Source organism: Myotis myotis, unplaced genomic scaffold (genome assembly GCF_014108235.1).
Source record: "Myotis myotis isolate mMyoMyo1 unplaced genomic scaffold, mMyoMyo1.p scaffold_m19_p_3, whole genome shotgun sequence".
Classification (NCBI taxonomy): Eukaryota; Metazoa; Chordata; class Mammalia; order Chiroptera; family Vespertilionidae; genus Myotis; species Myotis myotis.
Genome location: NW_023416335.1, coordinates 98260939 through 98284640, shown reverse-complemented (window position 1 = coordinate 98284640; position 23702 = coordinate 98260939). Strand labels below are relative to the sequence as shown.

General features: G+C 42.6%; 1 protein-coding gene across 6 annotated transcripts in view; it reads right to left on the bottom strand.

Annotated features, from left to right (window-relative positions):
- The window catches only part of NBEA (neurobeachin), a 1002985-nt gene that overhangs the window by 889391 nt on the left and 89892 nt on the right, over nucleotides 1-23702 (bottom strand). For all 6 annotated transcript variants that reach the window (XM_036298874.1, XM_036298876.1, XM_036298877.1 and 3 more), the window contains exon 6: nucleotides 23201-23327. In XM_036298874.1, the coding sequence (XP_036154767.1) occupies nucleotides 23201-23327 (127 nt within the window). The remainder of the gene's footprint in view (nucleotides 1-23200; nucleotides 23328-23702) is intronic.

Below are 23702 nucleotides of genomic sequence, written 5' to 3'. Positions count from 1 at the left end.
GGAGTGGCCATGGAGAGGAAATGGGAAAAAGGAGACATATTTTGTAAAGCTTTAAACAATAACGAATTTAAAATAAAATAAAATAAAATAAACCTCAAAAACTTTCAAACACAAGGAGGCAAAATAGCATAATAAATGTATTACCAATGAGATTATGAAGAAATAAAAAACTTCCTGGAAACCACTGAAAATGACAACCAAAATTGTATGGAACACAACAAAAGCAGTCCTGGGAGATAAGTTCATAGCACTACAATCCTAACTAAAAAAATCAAGGAAAATCTCTAATAAACTCTACAACTAAAAGACTTTTAAAAAATAACAAGAAAAACCCACAGGTAACAGAAAAAAAAGAAATAATAAAGATTAGAAATAAATGACATAGAGACTAAAAAGAATACGAAGTATCAATGAAATCAAGACCTTGTTATTTGAAAAGATAAACAAGATTGATGGACAGCTATCCAGATTCATCAAGAAATAGAGAGGATCCAAGTAAGTAAAATCAGAAACAAAAGAGGTAAGGTATCAATGGACATCACAGAAATACAAAATATTGTAAGAAAACAAAAACAACCATATGCCAAAAAACTGGAAAACCTGGACATAATGGACAAATTCCTAGAAACATACAAGCTTCCAAAACTGAATCAGGAAATTCAGAAAACCTGAATAGACTTATAAAAACTAATGAAATAGAATCACAAATCAAAAACTCCCAGAAAGCAAAAGCCCTGGAACAGACGGCTTCACAGGGGAGTTTAATCAAACATTGATAAAAGAACTAACCCTAACCTCCTCAAACTATTCCAAAAAATTCAAGAGGACAAGAGACATCTAAGCTCTTTTTATGAGGCAAGCATGATCCTAAGGCCAAAACCAAAGGAAGACACTACAAAGAAACTTACAGTCCAATGTTTCTGATACACATAGATGCCAAAATCCTTAAAAAAATATGTTAGCAAATGGAATCCATCAATATATTGAAACTAGAGCCCCAGTGCACGAATTCGTGCACAGGTGGCGTCCAGCCAGCCCGCCCCCAATCGGGGCCGATCAGGGGCGGGGCTGGCTGGGATAGGGGTTCGCTAGCTGGCCCCGCCTCCATTCGGGGTGGGTGGGGCCAATCAGGGGAGGGGCCCACCAGGGGCAGGAGTCGTGGGCAGTTGGCAGATCAGCCCCGCCCCCTGGTGGAACTCCCGGTTGAACTCCCAGTCAAACTCCCGGTTAAGGGGATAGTTTGCATAATAGCCTTTTATTATATAGGATGATTATTCACCATGAACAAGTGGATTATACCAAGGATGCAGCTGGCAAATCAATAAACATGATACATCACATAAACAAAATAAAATATAGAAATTATATGATGATATCAATAGATTTTAAAAAAAGCCTTTGACAAAATCTAGCACCAATTTTTTAAAAAATATTTTTATTGATTTCAGAGAGGAAAGGAGAGAAAAAGAGAGATAGAAGCACCAATGATGAATGAGACTCATTAATCGGCTGCCTCTTGCAAAACCCCACTGAGGATCAAGCCCACAACCTAGGCATGTGCCCTTGACCAGAATCAAACCCAGGACCCTTCTTCAGTCCACAGGTGGACACTCTATCCACTGAGCCAAAGCAGTTAGGGCCAGCACGCATTTTTGATAAAAACTCTCAGCAAAGTAAGAATAGAGGCATCATACCTCAACATAATAAAGGCCTTACAAGACAAATCTACAGCAAATATCATACTCAAAGGGCAAAAATTAAAAGTGTTTACCTTAAGAAAAGTAACAATACAGTGATATCCCCATTCACCAATCTTATTCAACACTAGTGGCCCGGTGGACAGATTTGTGCACATTGAAAGGAAATTAATTAGAAGAAATATTTTAATATCGCTATTCACCCTTTTTCTATAATAGAAGCGTCAACCAAATTCACGACTGGCAATGACAGATCGAAACGCACATGTGCGATTGGCACCAGTGAGAGCTATATATGTATTGCGCATGAGCGAGTCAACGTTTATTTTTAAATTGCCAGTGCACGTCATATGTAGCAGCCGGTGTAGCGGCCAGTCAGTTGGTCGGTCAGATGGACAGTCGGTCACTTAGCCTTTTATATATATAGATTGTACTTGAAGCCTTAGCCATAGTAATCAGACAAGAAAACATAAAAGGCATCCAAATCAGAATGGAGGAAGTAAAAGTGTCATTATTCACACCTGACATGATATTGTACACAGAAAATTCTGAAGACTCCACCAAAAAACTACTAGATTTAATAAATGAATTCAGCAATGTAGCAGGATACAAAATTAATATCCAGAAATTGATGGCATATTTATACACCAAAAATGAACTCTCCAAAATAGAAATTAATAAAACAATCCCATTTACCATCATAACAACAACAAAAGATATTTTGGCATAAACTTAACCATGGAGGTAAAAGTCCTATACTACACTGCACTGATAAAAGAAATAGCATAAGATAGAAATAAATGGAAGAATATACTGTGTTTGGAATTAAGATGGATTGAAAGAATTAAGATGATTAAAATGTCAGCCATCTCATATCAATATATTTGCAGATACATCTCCTAGGTCAAGGGAAACAGGAAAAAAATAAACAAATGGGACTACATAAAAATAAGCCGAAACCGGTTTGGCTCAGTGGATAGAGCGTCGGCCTGCGGACTGAGGGGTCCCGGGTTCGATTCCGGTCAAGGGCATGTGCCTGGGTTGCGGGCATATCCCCAGTGGGAGATGTGCAGGAGGCAGCTGATCGATGTTTCTCTCTCATCGATGTTTCTAACTCTCTATCTCTCTCCCTTCCTCTCTATAAAAAATCAATAAAATATATTTAAAAAAAAAAAAAAAGCTTCTGCACAGCAAAAGAATCTATCAACAAAATGAAAAGGAATCCCACTGTGAGGGAGACCATATTTTCCAATGATACATTAGATAAGGGGTTAATTTCCAAAATACATACAGAACTCACATAACTCAATAAAAGGAAGACAAACAACCTCATTTAAAACTGGCACAAAAAAGAGAAAAATAAAATTTAAGACTAAGCTTGAAGGATGAATACAAATTTAATTATTAAGTAAACAAGGGGCAATAAAAACATTCCATAGAGAGGTATTTTAATATGGTACATACAGCACAGATATTTGATAAATTTTTTCTAGCATTTAGGTTTTATAGGGAAAAAGACAAAGACCAAATTATAGAGAGAGCTGTTGGACAACTTTAGTAATAAGCCTTTGGTTTTTGCATAGTGTAGTATCATTGAAGAATTCTGAACAGGAAGCTTATATGATCATCTTCATAATTTAGGAAAATAGCTCGCAGTAGTGAGGAAGTGAGTTAGTTAGACAAATATAGATAAACTTAAAAACTGTAGGAAATGTTCAGATAAGAACACCACAGAAAGCTAAACTAAGATGGAGGAATTGGTCATTTAAAAGAGGGTGACTCAGTTGGTTGGAACATGGTCCCTAACACTGAAAAGATTGTAGGTTTGATCCTTGGTCAGGGCACATAATTAGGTTATGGGTTCCATCCCTGGTAAGGGCTGGATTGGGAGGCAACTGATTGGTGTTTGTCTCTCAAGGTGATGTTTTTCTCTTTCTCTCTCCCTTTCTCTCTTTAAAATCAATAAGCATATCCTCAAGTGAGGATTAATAAAGAGAGAGATAGGGACTAATTAAAAAAATGTAAGTGTTGATATGGAAAAAAGGGAGCCTATGATGGTTACAATTTTAAACTTAAACGAGTATAATTACTTAAGGTAATTAATACAGTGAAGCAGTTAATTTGCCTAATAAACAGGTTTGGAATTACAAAGAAATAGTTTGCTTTTGGTTATAACTAATGTATGATACAATTAAATAAATAAATGTGTGAATGCATAGTAGAGTGAATTATTTCAGTGAAAATCAGATGATGTTCTTTCCTTGGTGCATCAATATATACTCTACAGATAATACACAAATGAATTTTCCAAACAAAAGTTCCCAAATTTTGACATATATATATATATATATATATATATATATATATATACACATTTATACATTTTTTTCTTGAATTTATTGGGGTGACATTAGTAAAATTATATAGGTTTCAGGGGTATAATTTTGTAATACATCATCTATATATTCAATTGTGTGTTCACCACCCTAAGTCTCCATCTATCACCATTTATCCCTCCTTAACCACTTCTACCTCCCCGATCGCCTTTCCCTTTGATAACCACCGTATTGTTTGTTTCTATGAGGGTATTTTTTATTTTTGTTTTTTCTTTGCTTAATCCCTTCAATTTTTCAACCAGCCCTGCAACCCGCATCTCTGAAAGCTATCAGTCTGTTTTCTATCTAGGAATCTATTTCTAGTTTCTATTTTGTTTGTGAATTTATTTTGTTCATTAGATTCCACATATGAGTGAAATCATATGGTCTTTCACTGACTGGCTTATTTCACTAACCATAACGCTCTCAAGGGTTCACCCATGCTGTCACAAAGGGTAAGATTTCCTTCTTTTTTACAATAGAGTAGTATTCCTTTGCTTAAATGTACCACAACGTTTTGACTTGATATTTGTTGACTAAAGAATATGGATATAAACTTGGAGACTATATATGCATACTCAGATCTGCATTTAGTTTGAATTAAAAATTCATAAGAAAAATATGACATTTTTATAAATATCAATAGTAGCTAACATGTATAGAACACTTACTACAAATTAAGTCATATACTAACAGTTTACATCCATTTTCACAATGTGTAAGATCTGGTAAGTGGTACATTTAGGAAAGTAATCCTATATAATCCTATATGATAAAAGGCTAATATGCAAATATACCAAACTGCGGAACAACCTAACAACTGAACAACAGATTGCTATGACATGCGCTGACCATCTGAGGGTGTGCGTGAAACATAGTGGGAATCAGTAGCAGGCAGCAAAGAGCAGAACATGGCGGGCATCGGGGCTGCGGCGGGATGGTGGAGCAGGTGAGCAGGGGTGCCAGACCAAGACCGGGCGCCGGTCGCTGTCATCAGGGAAAGCCTCTGGTGGTTACTGAAAATTCTTTGCTTCCACACACCACGGTCACGCCCAATTCTCGCACCTGCTGCCAGCGCCAGCTCCACTCATACCCGCAGCTGGCGCGAGTGCCACCACTCACACCCGCTGCTGGCACGAGTCCCGATCGTTTGGCACTGTCAGCGGATCAGAGCAGCAGCTGCAGGCCCCGATCATCCCTGCGGGCTTCTCCACCTCCCCCTGCTCCTGAAGGGCAAATGGGGAAGCAGCTGCTGCTCACACTCACTGACAGCTCCAGCCCCACTCACACCCGTTGCTGGCGCCAGCCCCAATCGCTACACACCATCAGCGGGTGCAAGCTGTCAGCGCATGGGGAGCGGTGGCGGTGGGAGCAGGGCTACTGACAGACAGGGGACCGGGGGCCAGGGCGGGAGGGGCTGGGCGGGGGTGCGGAGGATGGGTTAAGACCTGGCCCTGTGCCCACCACAGCCTCGCGGCCCATAGTTCCTTTCAAGGTGCACAAATTCGTGCACTGGGCCCCTAGTAGTTGTAATATAAAGGTTTCATTTAGAAAGGCCAGTAAGTACCTTATTTAAAAGGGTAACGACTAAGCTATGGTATCTTCTGGAAAACTAAAGGGGATAAAAGAGAATAAATTTATATTGAATAATGAAACAGTATAATCAATACTTATGATTTTTATGGCTTATGAGAATTTTTACAGAAGGCTTTTTAAAACCCATGTCATCCCTGGTTCCTAACAAGATTTCTTAGAAGACATACAATTTTTACAGACTGGAATGTATTTCTTATGAAGAAAGTGTGTAAAGAGACAGAACAAATGGGTTAAATTGCTTTGACTTAATGACAATTTTGTTTGGTTCAGAACTTTACTCTTTTTTTTAATATCTTTAAAGCATTGTTTCTAAACCTGTCTGATAAGAACGCATTTGTTTAAACCATTAAAATTATCATTCCAAAAATCTGTATTTCTAATAAATCCCCACTAAAATTCAAAATGACGTGGGACATTTGGTACAAACTCTGCCTGGCTCTCACCCCAAATTTAATAAGTCAGAATTTCTGGAGGAAAGGTGATGAGAATCTCATAAAAATAACCAGAATTTGTATGAAGAAAAAAATAGCCCCGTTTTAATACATAAATTTATTTAGAATCATTGCTTTTGAAGCTATTTTCCTTGTATATATTAATGAATGACTGTTAAATTGATATTTTTAATAGAAAGAATGACTACTATTACTTAAACATAAAGCAAGGACTCATTTAGAAAATATACATACATATACATATATATATATTTGAAAACCCCATAAAAAATATTTTCTTCAGTATGTGGCAAAGCAGACATCTATACACATAGAAGGCTAAATGACCATCCAACCGGTAGCTATGATGTGGAATGACCACCAGGGGGCAGACGCTCTAACCAGTAGCTATGATGTGCACTGACCACCAGGGGACAGACGTTCAACACAGGAGCTGCCCAGCTGCGGTGACTTGGCAGCAGCAGGTGACCCACCCCGGAATCAGAGAGGAGGGAACCCAATTCTGGGGTGTGTCACCGGAGAACTGCCATCTTGCAATCTGGTACCCCATGGGGGATGTTGGAGAGCTGGTTTCGGCCCGATCCCCACAGGCCTGGCCAAGGGACCCCACCTGCCAAAGGGACCCCGCTCACTCCACAGACGACCTTTGATCCATGGTGCCACCCCAGGTGTGGCTGGCTGAGGAGGGACCTCGAGGTTGGCTCCAGGGTGTGTCTGGCCTGTCTTGCCCAGTCCTGCCCTGCTGGCCATCTTCTAATTAATTTCCTTTCCATGTGCACGAATCTGTGCACTGGGGCACTAGTCCTACATAATAAAAGCCTAATATGCAAATTGACCAAACAGTGGAACAACCAGTCAGCAGCAGGGCGATCCGGGGGCAGCAGTGACCAGCAGTGGCGGTGGGGTGATGGGGGGCAGAACCGCCCCCCAATCGACCACCAGTTGCCTGCCACAGAGGTTTATTCTGATCGGCTGCACCAGCCTTTCTACTTTTATATTCTGGTTCAAACAAAGCACTTGTAAAACCAAGGCGATAGGGAGCAAGTGCCCTTCCCACTGGACGCAAGAACTTGAGTGCCCTGTCTCATGTGCATCCCCAGGTCGCCAGCAGATGCCTCCATGACCAGGCGCCATGACCCAGGAATGGGTCAGCCAAGGAGCAGGCTCTTCCTCTCTGTGCCACCACTGGGGCTGCGCACCCTCCCTGCCTCCTTCCACCTCGGGACCCACGTCCCTGAACGCCAAGCCAGCAGTGGCCAGCAAGTGGGCCACCAACCCAAGCATCAAGCTACAAAGACCGAAAATGCACCCCCAAAGCCTTCAGCTCCTCTTGAGCCCTCGTCCGCCCTGCCCAACGCTCACCGGCAGCCAATTGGCCCACCCAACCTCCCACGGACCCTCTCCCCAGCCAGACCCACTCCTGATCGGCCCCGCCAGGGACCCTGTCAGGTAGGAGGAGGGAGCCCAATTCCTCCAGGCCGGCGTCTGCAACAGAATATGTCTGAAGACCAAATAATATATGTAAATTCGATTTGGCAAAGTAATAGCTAAAATTCATGTCATTGAATTCCAGAAACACAGACTGCCTCTGCTCACATATTATTAATATTAGACAGTGAATCCAAGTTACGAATGGAAGATGATATTCGCCATATAGTTAAGGCAGAAATTCCAGATGTAGACCAATGTTCTCGACTTTTTCAAATTGTAAAATCAAATATGGACCATGTGGAATACAAAATCCAAATAGTCCATGCATGGAAAAGGGAAAATGTTCAAAGGGATATCCAAGAAAATTTCAAAATGCAACCATTAGAAATATTGATGGCTATCCCAAACACAAACAAAGATCTGGTAGCACCATGTCTATTGGAAATAAAGTTGTCGATAACACTTGGATTGCCCCTTATAACCCGTATTTGCACCTTATATATATAACTGTAATATAAACATTGAAGTCTGTGCATCCATTAAAAGTGTAAAATATTTATTTAAATACATCTAAAAGGGGAATGATTGTGCAAATATTCAAATTTCTGAAAAAAAAATATTATCAATCATGATGAAGTACAGGACTTCATGACTCCAGGTATGTAAGCGCTCCTGAGGCTGTTTAGAGACTTTTTGAAATGCGAATTGCATGACCAATCTCATGAAATCGTAAGATTAGCTATTTATTTGCCAAATGATCAGAATTTGTATTTTTATACGGATGATTTTGCTGAAGTTATAGATAGCGCTAAAAGGCATAACTCGACTTTGATGGCTTGGTTCTTATTGAATAGAGAAGATTTCAATGCGAGTAATTATTATTATTGGGGGATTCCACGACATTATGTGTTTAATAATTCCTCGTGGAGAAAATGCCAAAAGGACAGGAATAAAGTATTAGGTAGACTGTTCACTGTGAGTTTTAGAGAACCAGAACGATATTACCTTAAGACTTTTGCTTCTGCATGTAAAAGGTGCGATAAGTTTTGCTGATTTGCAAACTGTAGAAGGTGTAATTTATGATACATTTCATGAAGCTGCTAAACATCAAGGATTATTAATGGACGGTACTATCTGGAAAGATATGACTGACGATGCAATCATCCTTAATATGGCCAAACAACTACGGCAACGTTTTGCATATATATGCATGTTTGGATGTCCTTCTGATGCAGACAAATTATGGGATGAGAATAAATCTCATTTTATTGAAGATTTTTGTTGGAAATTATACTGAAGAGAAGGTTCCTGTGTGAACTGTGAAATGCATGGCCTTAACAAAATTCAGGAGGTATTCACATTGCATGGAATAAAATGTTCACATTTCAAACTTCCGGGCTATCCTTTATTAACGAATACAAATACATTGAGAAATCGTACAAGCGATAACAGGCAGAGGTTTTGATAAATTCTCTGAATGATGAACAGTTGGCAGCCTTTCAGACTATAACTTCAGCCATTGAAGATCAAAATGTTTTTTCTTGGATGGTCCAGGTGGTACTGGAAAAACATATCTTTATAAAGTTTTAATACATTATATTAGAGGTCATGGTGGTAATGTTTTACCCACAGCATCTACAGGAATTGCTGCAAATTTACTTCTTGGTGGGAGAACCTTTCATTCCCAATATAAATTATCAATTTCATTACACGAAACTTCAATTGCTAGACTCGATATAAAGAGTGAAGTTGCTAAAACCATTAAAAAGGCCCAACTTCTCATTATTGATGAATGCACTATGGCATCCAACCATAGATAGATTACTAAGATAAATTATGAATTTGAATGTTGGATTTGGTGGGAAAGTTCTCCTCAGAGGGGATTTTTGACAATGTCTCAGTATTGTACCACATGCTATGCGATCGGCCATAGTACAAATGAGTTTAAAGTACTGTAGTGTTTGGGGATATTTCAGAACATTGTCTCTTAAATATGAGATCAGAGGATTCTGCTTATAGCGAAAGGTTAGTAAAACTTGGAGATGGCAAACTTGATAGCAGTTTTCATTTAGGAATGGATATTATTGAAATCCCCTGTGAAATGATTTCTAATGGATCTATTATTGAAGCTACCTTTGGAAATAGTATATCTATAGACAATATTAAAAATATAACTAAATGTGTGATTCTTTGTCCAAAAAATGAGCACGTTCAAAAATTAAATGAAGAAATTTTGGCTATATTTGATGGAGATTTTCACACATATTTGAGTGATGATTCCATCGATTCAATGAATGATGCTGAAAAGGAAAATTTTCCCATCGAGTTTTTTAATAGTATTACTCCTTTGGGAATGCCATGTCATAAATTAAAATTGAAAGTGGGTGCAATCATCATGCTAGTGAGAAATCTTAATAGTAAATGGGGTCTTTGCAATGGTATTAGATTTATTATCAAAAGACTGTGACCTAACATAATCGAAGCTGAAGTATTAACAGTATCTGCGAAGGAGAGGTTGTTCTGATTCCAAGAATTGATTTGTCCCTGTCTGACACTGGCCTCCCATTTAAATTAATTTGAAGACAGTTTCCTGTGATGCCAGCATTTGTGATGACTATTAATAAATCACAAGGACAAACCCTAGACAGAGTAGGAATATTCCTACCTCAACCTGTTTTTGGACATGGTCAGTTATATGTTGCTTTCTCTAAAGTTCAAAGAGCGTGTGACGTCAAAGTCATAAATACTTCATCACAAGGGAAATTAGTCAAGCACTCTGAAAGTGTTTTTACTCTTAATGTGGTATACGGGAAGATATTAGAATAAGTTTAATCAATGTATCAGTCATTATTTGCATCAGTGTTGTTTTTATATCATGTTTTTGTTTTTATATCATGTTTTTATTGTCTTTATATCATGTTTTTGTTTTATGTCTTTGTTGTCATATCATGTTGTTATTGTTTATTTGTTAATAAATTTATATATTACTTTCATATACATTTTACTAATTTTTTTCATCTCTGACTTCTATTACAGAGAAAAGGCAAATAGCAACATTAAAATATTTCTTCTCATTAATTCACTTTCGATGTGCACAAATTTGTGCACCGGGCCACTAGTAAGATTATAAAACAAAACGGAAATAAAATAATGAGGAAATGAAGTTATTCCTACACCCTATATAGGCTCATAATATGTCTTGTGGTCATTCATATGGGTAAATATTCCTGTGAATATGAAGGAGAGAATACTCTGAAGAAGGTGGATAATCTCACTGTCACATATCCAACAAAGACCCTTGAACCTAGAAGAGGAACCAGGTCTTAAACATGTGGGAATGTTAACTCCTACACTCCAGTCCTGTTTTTTTAGATTTTGGACTTTCAAAAAGCTGGTTACTCTGACACAAAGATGGAATCCAGTAAATAGCAAGAAACATCTCTTAGAAAATCCAGCTGAGGATGAGTAAATTCCATCTTATAAAACTAATTATTTAGGTGAACACTTCTCTGCATTTTCTTATTATTTTTTAACTTTAGAGCAAACTTTTAAAAATGTTTATACCTGGTCGCATAACTATATTCTAGTGGATATTAAGCAAAGGTGTTGCATGACCAAAATATAAAGAGTAGAGTAACTTTTATATTACTCCCCACCTCTGCACAGCCAAGTCTCTCCTTGAAACCATCATTATTAACGAAGCAGAAATCAGTGAAACTTTCAATCTCAGGAAATAAAATTCAAGACTACTAGTATTAGCTGAATCTTTCTCAAAAAAAGTCTCTCTGTATTACCAAATCTGGAAGTTTAATTTTGTTTTATAAAAAAAGCTAATCTGTATATATAAAAAGCCAGTGCCTGTGACAACCGTGAGGACCAAACAACGGGTCACATCCCACCCCCCTCGCCCCCGCCCGGCCCTCGGGCTCGGATTGATCAGGGGATGGCTAATGGGGGAACTGGGGTGAGTGGCTCGGCGGGGACTGTTGAGTGGGCAGGAGGCAGACCTCTTGGTCCCTCCTCCTGACCCTCAGGCTCCTATCAATCAGTGGCGGTGGTGGGGCAGAACTGGGGACTGGCTTCCATAGTAGTCCTCAGGTTCAATCTCCAGAGGGCAGGCCAGGCACCAACGGACCAGCACCACCGGCACAATCCTGACAGCACTGCCAGCCTCCTGGAACTTGGTCTTGGGCACTGTGGCCGCTTCCCCTCCTTAGATGCTCCACAAGGAAGAAAGGATACTGCCAGCAGCACCAGGGGCAACCAGCAGTGACTGCTCTCCCTGTGCTTCTTTCAGGTCACTTGAGCCAGCCCCCGACCGCCCTGATCCAGATGAAGTGTGAGTACCACACACGGAAGGAATGTAGCAAAAAAACAAAAACCGATGACTAAGAGAATGCCGCAGTCAACATCTGGAGTCCAGCTTAGGAGAATGGGGAGAAGGGAGAATTCCATAAGTTGGCCAATGCCAAGATATCACTTTGAGGCTGCTTACGGCTTTCGGAACATCCAGAAGTGGTCCTGAAGCTGTAGAGGGGCAAGTTCCCCTGCCACTTTGTAGATGCCTAAGCGGCAGAGGTCAGGCCCAGGTGGAGGACTGCTGTGGCAGATGGGAGGCATCTACGCTGCCATCCTCACAGTGTGGCCCCCGGACACCAGCACCCATGTGCAGGAGCTGTACCAGGAGTGGCTAGGGGGCGGGGGCGACTCCCCCAGGCCCAGGCGACCCTGCACACTGCCTAGCAGGGCCCTGGACAGCCTGCCAGGACATCAAGTGGTAAAGGTCCAGCAGACGCCCAGTCTGCAGGCCACCTGAGGAGGGGTGTCAGACACGTGAAGGAAAGGCTTAGCATCTCTGTCATTGCTTTGGTTTTCAGAATTCCCTGCTCCACATCTGTTGGTTCCCTCCCTCTGAGGAGCGCTGTCATCATCACATGGGTGCAACTGGAATATTGTAGCTCGAGAGGATTGCCCCAATGCACGTATCTTTTTGTCCAACAATGAAAAAACCCCAAAGAACAAGAATAGAGACCAACCACTGTTCTTTAGGCTTAAAAAAAAACCCAGAAATGTCCTGTGAAGAGCTGAGACTCGGTTCTGTCCACGCACCTCAGAGAGATTCAATGAGGAAATGGCTCGGTTTGGCCCTGACTTCACCCACTTATGTTACTCTTGAAGGTGTCTTTGCCACAATGTGAATAAACTGCCACCTTTTGGAATAGGGGCTCATACGAAAGTCTGCATTCCCAACTTTTCTTGAAACAGATCTATGTTCTGCAGCTGTGGCCACCATCCTGAGACCAGGTCCTGTCTACCAGGTCCTGTCTCTGGGAATCAGGGGGCACTGGAGTGGAGGCCCCCCACTCTGTGCCCTTTTTCATTCAGGGATTGAGCTGAACTCACTTTGGGGGAGGCCTGGCAAGGGTGACAGGTGTCACAGATGGAAGGATGGAGAATGGAGAGGCGGATACCCTGCTTGGTCCCTCCTGGGTGGGGTCAGGCAGATGAAGGCTGGCCAGCCTGCCCCACTATTGGGTGAGATAGTGTCCTCTGTGTCCACCTCTCACCCCATGGGCCCAGCCACTCCCCTCATCTCTGAGCAGCCCTTTGCATTCCACAACAGTGTGCTCTGCCCTCACATGCTGCTCGCCCTAAATGAGAAGGAAGAGAGCAGTTGGCCCACAGACAACTACACAGAAAGATACACAGCCATCATAGAGCCCAGCACCCCGTGTAAGTTAGGGTCATCCTGTGAAGTGAGGCCTGTGGCTGGCCTGGTGTTGGTTTCCAGAGCAGTTAGATTTTGTTACCATGTGGGTAACATTCTTGAACCCCACAGCCTGTTAGAGTTTCCTCATTCATGTGTTATTGTACCTGTGCACCCATCTGGGTTGATAGCTGGGACATTGTGTGAAATTACCTATTTTCTGCTTTCAATCTATTTACAGTGGGGTTTCAACTTCTGTGTTAACATAGATCCATTTCTGATTATGGAATAAACACCTGAAGTGTCAAAAAAAAAAAGTGGCTGTTAGGTGGCTCCTGACAACTGGCAGGAACGTCTGCGGGACGGATCCGGATCCCAGGCTGGCAAGGTTGTTCCACTGCCCGCCTGGAGGGCTGATTGGGTCCTGGCTACCCCCCACCCCCGTTGGGATCCTACTCTCATGCACCGGGCCTCTAGTTATCTATAAATCCATGGTGCACAACATACACACACATACACAACCAAACTACTCTGAAGTCCTAATTTCCAGTCGAAAAACTGATTCTGTTACCTAAACCAAATAAGGTTACAGGAAGAGGGGGGAGAAGAAAAAGAAACGGGGTAGGAGGGATTAAAAGAGAATAAGCAAAAGGGGAGAAAAGAAGAAAATGAAATAAATGAGTAAAAGACAAAATGGAGAAGGTAAGGTGGGAAAAGAGAATGATGGAATAGGAAGAGTAAAAGGAAGTTAACAGGTGAGAAGAAAACAAAATTGTAATTTAAGTAACATTTCTGCAAATATTCTTCATAAAATATAATTCCTTAAAACTACAATTAAAGTGACAAAGTTCATATAAAAGTTGAGTGATGGGGGAGGGACTGAGCAAAACAAAACAAAAAAAAAGAGGAAAAACTCATGTACATGGTTCAGAGTGTGGTGATTGTGTGGTGGGGGGGACAGAGGGTCACCCCAAAACACAATCAGTTTGGGTGGTGGATGTGTGTGTGTGTGAGGGACAGTTAGATATCCCAAGAGCCCAAGGGGCTGGCAGACCAGGCTCTCCTGGAGGGGGAGCCACTGCTACCGCTGCATGCACTCCACAGGCGGCTTGGCTCTGGTACAGAAACCACACCATCTTGAAGGGGCAAGCAGACGGGGCTAATAGCTCAGCCTCACCACCATAGAGACTGGCCTTGGACACCATACAAGGCTGCACAGTGATTCACATAGTGTATGCCACCCCAGCCAACTTCACGCTAACTCAGCCGCAGACTTCGGACCCCCACAGTGAGTTGCCGATTGCGCCCCACCCCAGCTAAGGAAGTGCTGCCTCAGCCATGAACTCCAAGATGCCCGACTCTGTGGCTGTGGGCTCTGGAACCCCTGCAATGAGCCACAGAGTGCACACCACATGGCCGGGGCTATGGAATCCCTTGCACACTGGTGAGACCTCAGGCAACCCTTGCCACAGGAGCTGGGACCCCGAGCACATCCACAGCAGCTTGCACTACAAGTTCGGGTGAGTCACATAGTCAGACAACCTATGAAGAGACTCCATTCATGAACAAGACAATAACATTCAAGACCCAACTATATCAGGAGAACCTAAATAAACCAAGTAGGGGGCTTTGCTAAAACACTCAGCTCAGGAGATCTAAGAGACTGCACCACTGGGGCCCACAAAACACCTACTACCTGGGACCACTGCAAAAAATCTGGGTGGCATAGCAGTTTGATCTAAAACATAGAAACAAATTCAACAGGATTGAAAAAAGTGGGGAGTCAAAGAAACAATCCTCAAAGGCAAGAAAAAGAGGAATCGCCAGAAAAGTAACTAAATGAAATGGAGGAAAGTAATTTCTCAGAAAAAGAATTCAGAGTAATGGTTATAAGGATGCTCAAGAATGTGGATGACAAATACACAAAACTCAATGACATAAGGAGCTGAATGAAAAATTCAACATGAATAACAATTAAGAGGATATGAGGAACAATATAGATTCAGTAAAGAAAACAATGGAAAGTTTCAACAGTAGACAAGCAGAAGCTGAGTACAAAATCAGTGAGTTAGAAGACCTGGTAGTAAGAAACACCCAAACAGAGCAGCTACTAGAAAAAAAAATTAAAAAGAAGGAAGGGAGTCTAAGGGAGCTTTAGGACAACTTGAAACAAAACAACATCAGAATAATAGGGGTACAACAAAGAGAAGAAGCTGAGCAAGTAATAGAAAACCTGTTTGAAGAAACAATGACAGAAAACTTACCAGACTGAGGGAAGAAAAGTCACACAAGTCCAAGAAGCATGGAGATTCCCAAGAAAAAAGAACCCAAAGAGACCCACAACAAGATATAAGATAATTAAATTGGCAAATGTAAAAGTCAAAGACAGAGTCTTAAAAGCTGCAAGACATAGGCAGAAAGTTACCTAGAGGGGAGCTCCCATTAGAGTCCCAGCCGTGGGCAAACTACGGCCCGCGGGCCGGATCCGGCCCGTTTGAAATGAATAAAACTAAAAAAAAAAAGACCGTACCCTTTTATGTAATGATGTTTACTTTGAATTTATATTAGTTCACACAAACACTCCATCCATGCTTTTGTTCCGGCCCTCTGGTCCAGTTTAAGAACCCATTGTGGACCTCGAGTCAAAAAGTTTGCCCACCCCTGCATTAGACTATCAACTGATTTCTCAACAGAAACACATTAGGCCAGAAGGGAATGGAATGAAGTATGTAGTGATGAAAAGCAAGGGACTGAATCTGAGAATACTCTATCCAGCAAGGATATCATTCAAAATTGAAGGTGAAATCTGGAGCTTCGCAGACAAAAATGTCTAAGGGAGTTTATTACCACAAAGCCACCAATGCAAGAAATGCTAAAGGGACTATTGTACAAAGAAGAAATAGAAAGGGAGAAACAAACACAGGCATAAAAAATAAAAATGGCAACAAACAAGTATCTATCAATAATAAGCTTAAACAGAAATGGATAAAATGCTCCAATCAAAAGACATAGGGCAGCTGAATAAGTAAACATGACCCATCCTAATATATAAAAACTCAGGGTCCGTAACAACCGACCGAAGGCTCGACCAAACACAGGAAAGTCAGTCCTGCAGTCAGTGCTGGATTGCCCTAGCACTGAGAGAGGCCCGGAGAGAGGCCCAAAGAGAGAGGCAGGGTCTGATCGCAGCCTTCTTGGCAGCTGTTGATCAGCCATTGCTTCTCTCTTCCTCTCCGGACTTCGCCAGCAGCCGCACCTCTGTTTCTGTTAGGGCTTCTGTGGAGGCTGCTGATTAGCCACGCCCCTCTGATCAAGACCAGAGATAGGCATGGAGATGCTGACTGGCATAGAAACCAACCAATCAACCAAATCTGGGTGAACTGTGAGGACCTAATGGCTGCCTAGAAGGTGGAGCTTTTGACGCTGATTGGCATAGAAACCGACCAATCAGAACCAAATTGGCCAGCAGGGGAGGGCCGTTGGGGGAGAGATCAGGCTGGCAGGGGAGGGCAGTTGGGGGCAACCAGGCCAGCAGGGGAGGATAGTTGGGGGCGAGGTCAGGCTGGCAGGGGAGGGCTGTTGGTGGTGAGATCAGGCCGGCAGGGGAGAGCACTTAGGGGTGCGATTAGGTCAGCAGGGGAGGGCAGCTAGGAATGATCAAGTAGGCAGGCAGAGGCAGTTAGAGGCGATGAAGCAGGCAGGTAGAGAGGTTATGGGAGATCAGGCAGGCAGACAGAGGGGTTAGGGGCAATCAGGCAGGCAGGCAGAGGCAGTTAGGGGTGATCAGGAAGGCAGGCAGGTGAGCGATTAGGAGCCAGCAGTCCCAGATTGCGAGACAGATGTCTGACTGCCAATTTAGGCCCGATGTGGGATTGGGCCTAAATCGGCAGTCAGACATCCCCCAAGGGGTCCTCTATTGGAGAGGGCGCAGGCTGGGCTGAGGGAACCCCCCCTCCATGCACGAATTTCATGCACCGAGCCACTAGTATATATATATATACTAGAGGCCTCGTTCATGAAATTTGTGCACTGGGTGGGAAGGGGTCCCTCAGCCAGGCCTGCACCCTCTCGCAGTCAGAGAACCCTCCAGGAATGTCCAACTGCCTGCAGGATGGGGCCTAAACTGGCAGTCAGACATCCCTCTCGTAATCCAGGACCGCTGGTTCCTAACCGCTCGCCTGCCTGCCTGCCTGCCTGATTGTCCCTAACCACTCTGCATGCCAGCCTGATGCCCCTAATTGTTCCCCTGCCGGCCTTATCATCCCTAACTGCCTCTGTCTGCTGGCCTGATTGCCCCCTAACTGTCCTCCCCTGCTGGCCTGATCGCCCCCTAACTGTCCTCCCCTTCCTACATGATTGCCCCCTATCTGCCCTCCCCTGCCGGCCTGATCGCCCCCTAACTGCCCTCCTCTGCTGGCCTGATCGCCCCTAACTGCCCTCACCTGCTGGCCTGATCGCCCCCTAACTGTCCTCCCCTTCCTACATGATTGCCCCCTATCTGCCCTCCCCTGCCGGCCTGATCGCCCCCTAACTGCTCTCCTCTGCTGGCCTGACCGCTCCTAATGGCCTCTGCCTCAGCCCCCACCACCGTGGCTTTCTCCAGAAGGACATCCAGAAGATATTCAGTCTAATTAGCATATTACCCTTTTATTAGTATAGATAAATGCTGTCTACAAGAGACCCACCTCAGAACAAAGGACTCACACAAACTGAAAGTGAATGAGTGGAAAAAAATTCTTCAGGCAAATGGAAATGAAAAAAAAGGCAGCAGGATACAAAATCAACATCCACAAATCAATGTAATTTTTATGCACCGATAATGAACTCTCAGAAGGAAAAACTAAAAAAGCAATCCCACTTAATATTACAACAAGAAAAACAAGATGCCTAGGAATAAACTTAAATGAGGAGGTACAAAACCTGTACTTGGAAAAGTATAAGACATTGAAGAAAGAAATAGTGGAAGAGCCCACATGGCAATGCTCAAGGGTTGAGTGTCCAGGAGGTCAAGGTTTGAGTCCCAGTCAGGGCACATGCCCGAGTTGTGGGCTTGATCCCCATTGTGGGTCATGCAGGATGCAACATATCAAAGATTCTCTCTGATCACTGAGGTTTCTATCTTTCTCTTCCTCTCACTTCCTCTCTGAAATCAATAAAAATATATTTTTTTAAAAAAGAGCCCTAGCCAGTTTGGCTCAGTGGATAGAGTGACAGGCTACAGACTGAAGGGCCCCAGGTTCAATTCTGTTCAAGGACATATACCTACCTAGGTTACAGACTCCTGGCCCTGGTCAAGGGTATGGGGGAAGCAACCAACTGATGTGTTTCACTACCACATCGGTATTTATCTCTGTCTCTCCCTCTCTCACTGTCTCTAAAAATCAATGGGAAAAATATCCTTGGATGAGAAAAAAAAAAAAAAGAAAGAAACAGAAATAGAGGAGATAAAAAACAAATGGAAGCATATACCATGTTCATGGAGTGGAAAAATTAACATCACTAAAATGTCTATACTACCAAAAGTAATCCCAGATTCAAAGCAATCCCTATTAAAATACCAATGGCATACTTTACAGAGCAAGAACATATACTCCAAAAATGTATAAGGAAACATAAAAGACCCCAAATAGCTGTAGCAATCTCTCCAAAGAACAACAACATAGAAGGGTTCACAATACTGGATACCAAACTACACTACAAAGCCATTATAATCAAAACAGCCTTGTATTTGTACAAGAGCAGGCATATAGACTAATAGATCAGAAAAAAAAAAAAAAAAAAAAAAAAACAAGGAAATTGACTCACACCATTGTGGTCAATTAATATTTGACAATAGAGGCAAGAACATACAATGGAATAAAGACAGTCTCTTCAACAAATGGTGCTGAGAAAACTGGACAGACACATGAAAAAAATGAAACTAGAGCACAAATTTACACCATACACAAGAATAAACACCAGGTGGATAAAAGACTTAAATATAAGGCATGGCACTATAAATGTCTTAGAGAACAGGAGAACATAGGCAGTAAAATCTCAGATATCTCATGTAGCAATATGTTTATGGATATATCTCCTAGGGCAACAGAAACTAAGGGAAAAATAAACAAATGGGACCACATCAAAACAAAAAGCTTCTGCACAGCAAAAGAAATCAACATGAAAAGGAAACCCATTGTATGGGAGAACATATTTGCCAATGATACATCTGATAATGGGTTAATAACCAAAATATTTAAAGTACTCATACAACTCAACAAAAGAAAGACAAACAATCCAATTAAAAAATGGGCAGAAAACCTGAACAGACATTTCTCCAAAGATGAAAAGCAAATGGCCAAGAAACATGAAAAAAATGTTCAAAGTCACTAATAATCAGAGAGATGCAAATTAAAACCACAGTGAGATAATGACCTCACATCTGTCAGAATGGCTATATCATCAAAAATCAACAAACAAGTGCTGGCAAGTTATGTGGAGAAAAGAGAACACTAGTTTACTGCTAGTTGGAATGCAGATTTTTGCAGCTACCATGGAAAACAATATGAAGTTTCCTCAAACAATAAAATACGGAACTTCCATTTTACCCAGTGATCCCACTTTAGGATATATCCTAAAAACCCCAAAACACCAATCAGAAATATATGCACCCTTTTGTTTATTTATAGCAGGATTATTCACCATTGCTAAGATTTAGAAACAGCCCAACTGCCCATCAGTAGATGGATAAAAAAGCTGTGGCACATGTACACAATGGAATAGTATGCAGCAGTAAAAAAGAGGGATCTCATAAATTTGGGACAGCATAGATGGACCTGAAAATATTATACTAAGTGAAATAAGCCAAACTGAGAAAAATAAATATCACATCATCTTGCTTATATGTGGAATCTAATGAACAAAATGAACTGACCAGCAAAGTAAGACCTGAAGCAGGGAGGCATAGAACAGACTGGCATAACTCCATGTGGGGTTGGTGGAACAAGAGGCCCAGTGCACAAAATTCGTGCATGGGGGAGGGATGTTCCCTCAGACCGGCCTGCGCCCTCTCCAACCCAGGACCCCTCAGGGGATGTCGGACTGCCTCTCACAATCCGCGACCACTGGCTCCTAACCACTTGCCTGCCTGCCTGATCGCCCCTAACTGCTCCCCTACCAGCCTGTTTGCCCCTAACTGCTCCTCTGCTGGCCTGATCACCCCTAACCACCTCTGCCTTGCCCCCTACCCGGGACCCAGGATTTCCTTCTCTGGCTGGCCGCAGGCACCCAGGACCCAGGCCAGCTTTGCCTGAGCCAGTCGCAGGGGACCGTGGGCAGGCGGCTTGGCCGAGGCTGCAGCCACAGGTGCCAGGGAATACGGAGCAGGTGGCTTGTCCCTCTCCCAGGCCACAGCCACAGGCGCCTGGGACTGCGGAGCGGGCAGTTTGTCCCTCTCTCTCCTTGGCGGCAAGCGTAGCCGCTGGAGACCGCAACCACGGGGACCATTGGGCATGTGGATTGTCCCTCTCCAGGGCCGCAGGCACAGGCACACCCGCTATCACTCAGGACCACGGGGTGTGCAGCTTGTCTCTCTCCCGGGCCACAGGTGCAGGCTCAGCCGCTGGCGCCTGGGACTATGGGGTAGGCAGCTAGTCCATCTCCCGGGCCGCAGCCCCAGCCACTGGAGTCGAGGACTACAGGGTGAACGGCTTGTCCCTCTCCAGGACCGCAGCCCCAGCCACTGGCGCCCAGGACCATGGTGCCTGTGGATTGTGCCTCTCCTGGGGCGCAGGCGCAGGCGCAGGCGCAGCTGCTGACGCCCGGGACCACAGGGCGGGCGGCCGTCCCTCCCCTGGGCCACAGCCTGGCTGGTCCCCATTCCTCTCTTGTGAGCTCATTTGTGCCTGGCTGGTCCCCATTCCTAACTCCCCAGTGTTGAATGTCTGAGCCGTTACCGCATAACAGCATGAGGGCATAACAATCATTTGCATATTAGCTCTTTATTACATAGGAAATGCATAGCCCATGAACACTGGCAATAGTGTAGTGAAGATCTGGAAGGGGGCAGGTAGGGTCTGTGAAAAGGGAGGACAAGGGGCAGATATCTGTAATACTATCTATAATAATAAAAGTGTAATATGCAAATTGACCAAATATCCAAACAGCAGAACAGTAGTCTGTACTACCACGCTATGACACCCACTGGCGCCAGGCCAGCCAAGGCAGGTGCGATACAATTGGTCAGGGGCCTGGCCATTGTCCCATGATCGCGCCGCAGAGGAAGGCCCAGACCACCAGCAGACGGAGTGACCGATCACGGGGCTCCCAGACTGTAAGAGGGCACAGGCTGGGCTGGGGGAATCCCCGTTCCCCACCCACACACACCCTGAGTGCATGAATTTCGTGCACCGGGCCTCTAGTCCTATATAATAAAACCCTAATGTGCAAATCAACCAAACGGCGGGACAACCAGTCACTATGACGTGCACTGACCACCAGGGGGCAGACATCAACACAGGAGCTGCTCTCTGGTGGTCAGTGTGCTCCCACAGGGGGAGCACCGCTCATCCAGAAGCCGGGCTCATGGCTGGTGCAGTGGTGGTGACAGGCCTAAGCTGTCAGTCGGACATCCCCTGAGGCGTCCCAGACTGCAAGAGGGCAGGCCGGGCTGAGGGACCCTTCCCCCCCTCCCAGTGCACGAATGTTGTGCACTGGGCCTCTAGTCAACTATAAAAAATATAATAAAAAATATTTCATGGGCCCTTCCAAATTTAGGAAGCACTAGTTTTTCCTTGTAGAGAAAATGAGTCAATAAAAAATTTAATATTATTAAAAAAAATCAAAATGGGACTTAAGAACATGAATGAACATGGCACTGGAAATAGTAAATTCAATGTTACATATCTGAGATTGAGCAATCATAAAGATAGCCACATGGCAAATCTCAGAGGTAGATGAGAATATAAGAATTGAGTTCTGGAGATAAAAATAAAAGTGGAAAGCTATCATGAAACTGAATAAAAATTCCCCCAAATTTGTAAACTCCAGAAAAGCAAGGAGATTGTCTGTTTTGTTCACTGTCATATTCCCCAGTGCTTACACAGTGTCTGGTACTCAATTAAATACTCAATAGATTATTCTCCCTTATCTGAGAGGGTTATGTTCCAAGACCCCGAGTGAATTCCTGAAACCTCGGGTAGTATGGGACCCTATATATAGTATGTTTTTTACTATCTATATTTTTTCCAGCACATATATACCTACAATAAAAGCTCTTTTATAACTTAGACACAGTGAGAGATTAATATACCTAATAATAAAAGAGAGCAATAATAACAATATACTCTAATAAAAGTTATATAAATGTGGTCTCTACCTGATAACCAATCAAATAACCAAGATGGCTAGTGAATGACTAGAGGGGGATAGCTTATATACACACAGATACCATGAACAAAGAGATGATTCACCTCCAGGGTAGGGTGGAGCAGGAAGGCACAGATATGATCACACTACTCAGAATGGTGCCCAATTTAAAACTTATGAATTATTTCTGGAATTTTCCATTCAATATTTTTAGATCACAGTTGCCTGGAGGTAACTAATACCATGGCAGGCAAAACTGCAGGTAAAGGGATACTATTCAAAGTATTATCTGAAGGAATGCAAGAGACTAGATCACAGTGAGAGAGAGAGAATGAGAGAGAGAGAGAGAGAGAGAGAGAGAGAGAGAGAGAGAGAGAGGAAGAGAGAGGGAGATTGCAAGAGGTCAAGAGCCTGATGTTTTATGTCAAAAGTTAGACATAAAACTAGCAAGAGAATGCAGACAAGGATCAGAGGAAATAATTAGAAGTCATGAGAAAACCATTAAAAGAATATTACAGAAGTCTTAATAGGTGAGTTTTAAGACAGTAGGAATGGTTCATTGTGTCATTCTCAATAGACATATTTACTTATACCTACTTTGCGTGGTTGAAAATCATATTTCACACAGTGCTGAAAACCTTTTCCTTTGGACTTCAGTGATGTGACTATTAGACAGTTCCCAACAAAATGAGCAGAGTAGCCAACTCCTTTGCTAGTACGAAAACTATAAAGAAAATTAAGAGTAGTATAATATCCTCTGATACAAAGAACTATGTATCTAAAGTTTATTATATAAATAACACAAAATATTATAAAAATAAAACTTTTACCAAATAGAGGCTAAAACATAAAAGGCTTAGAAAACTAAAAGAAAGAATTTAATTTAGAAAAATAGAAGACAAAAGAAACATTTAAAATTTTAATTTTAATACATAAAATTAAAGTAATGGCCTACAAAAGCCTATCAAGTCAATTACATCTACATTTAAGAACTATCTGGAATTAGCAAATTTTAAAAATCATTCATGCAGTTAATGTTTCAAAAACAACTTGTTACATAATTTTACTACATCTTAAGGAAGTAGGATAGAGGGCATCA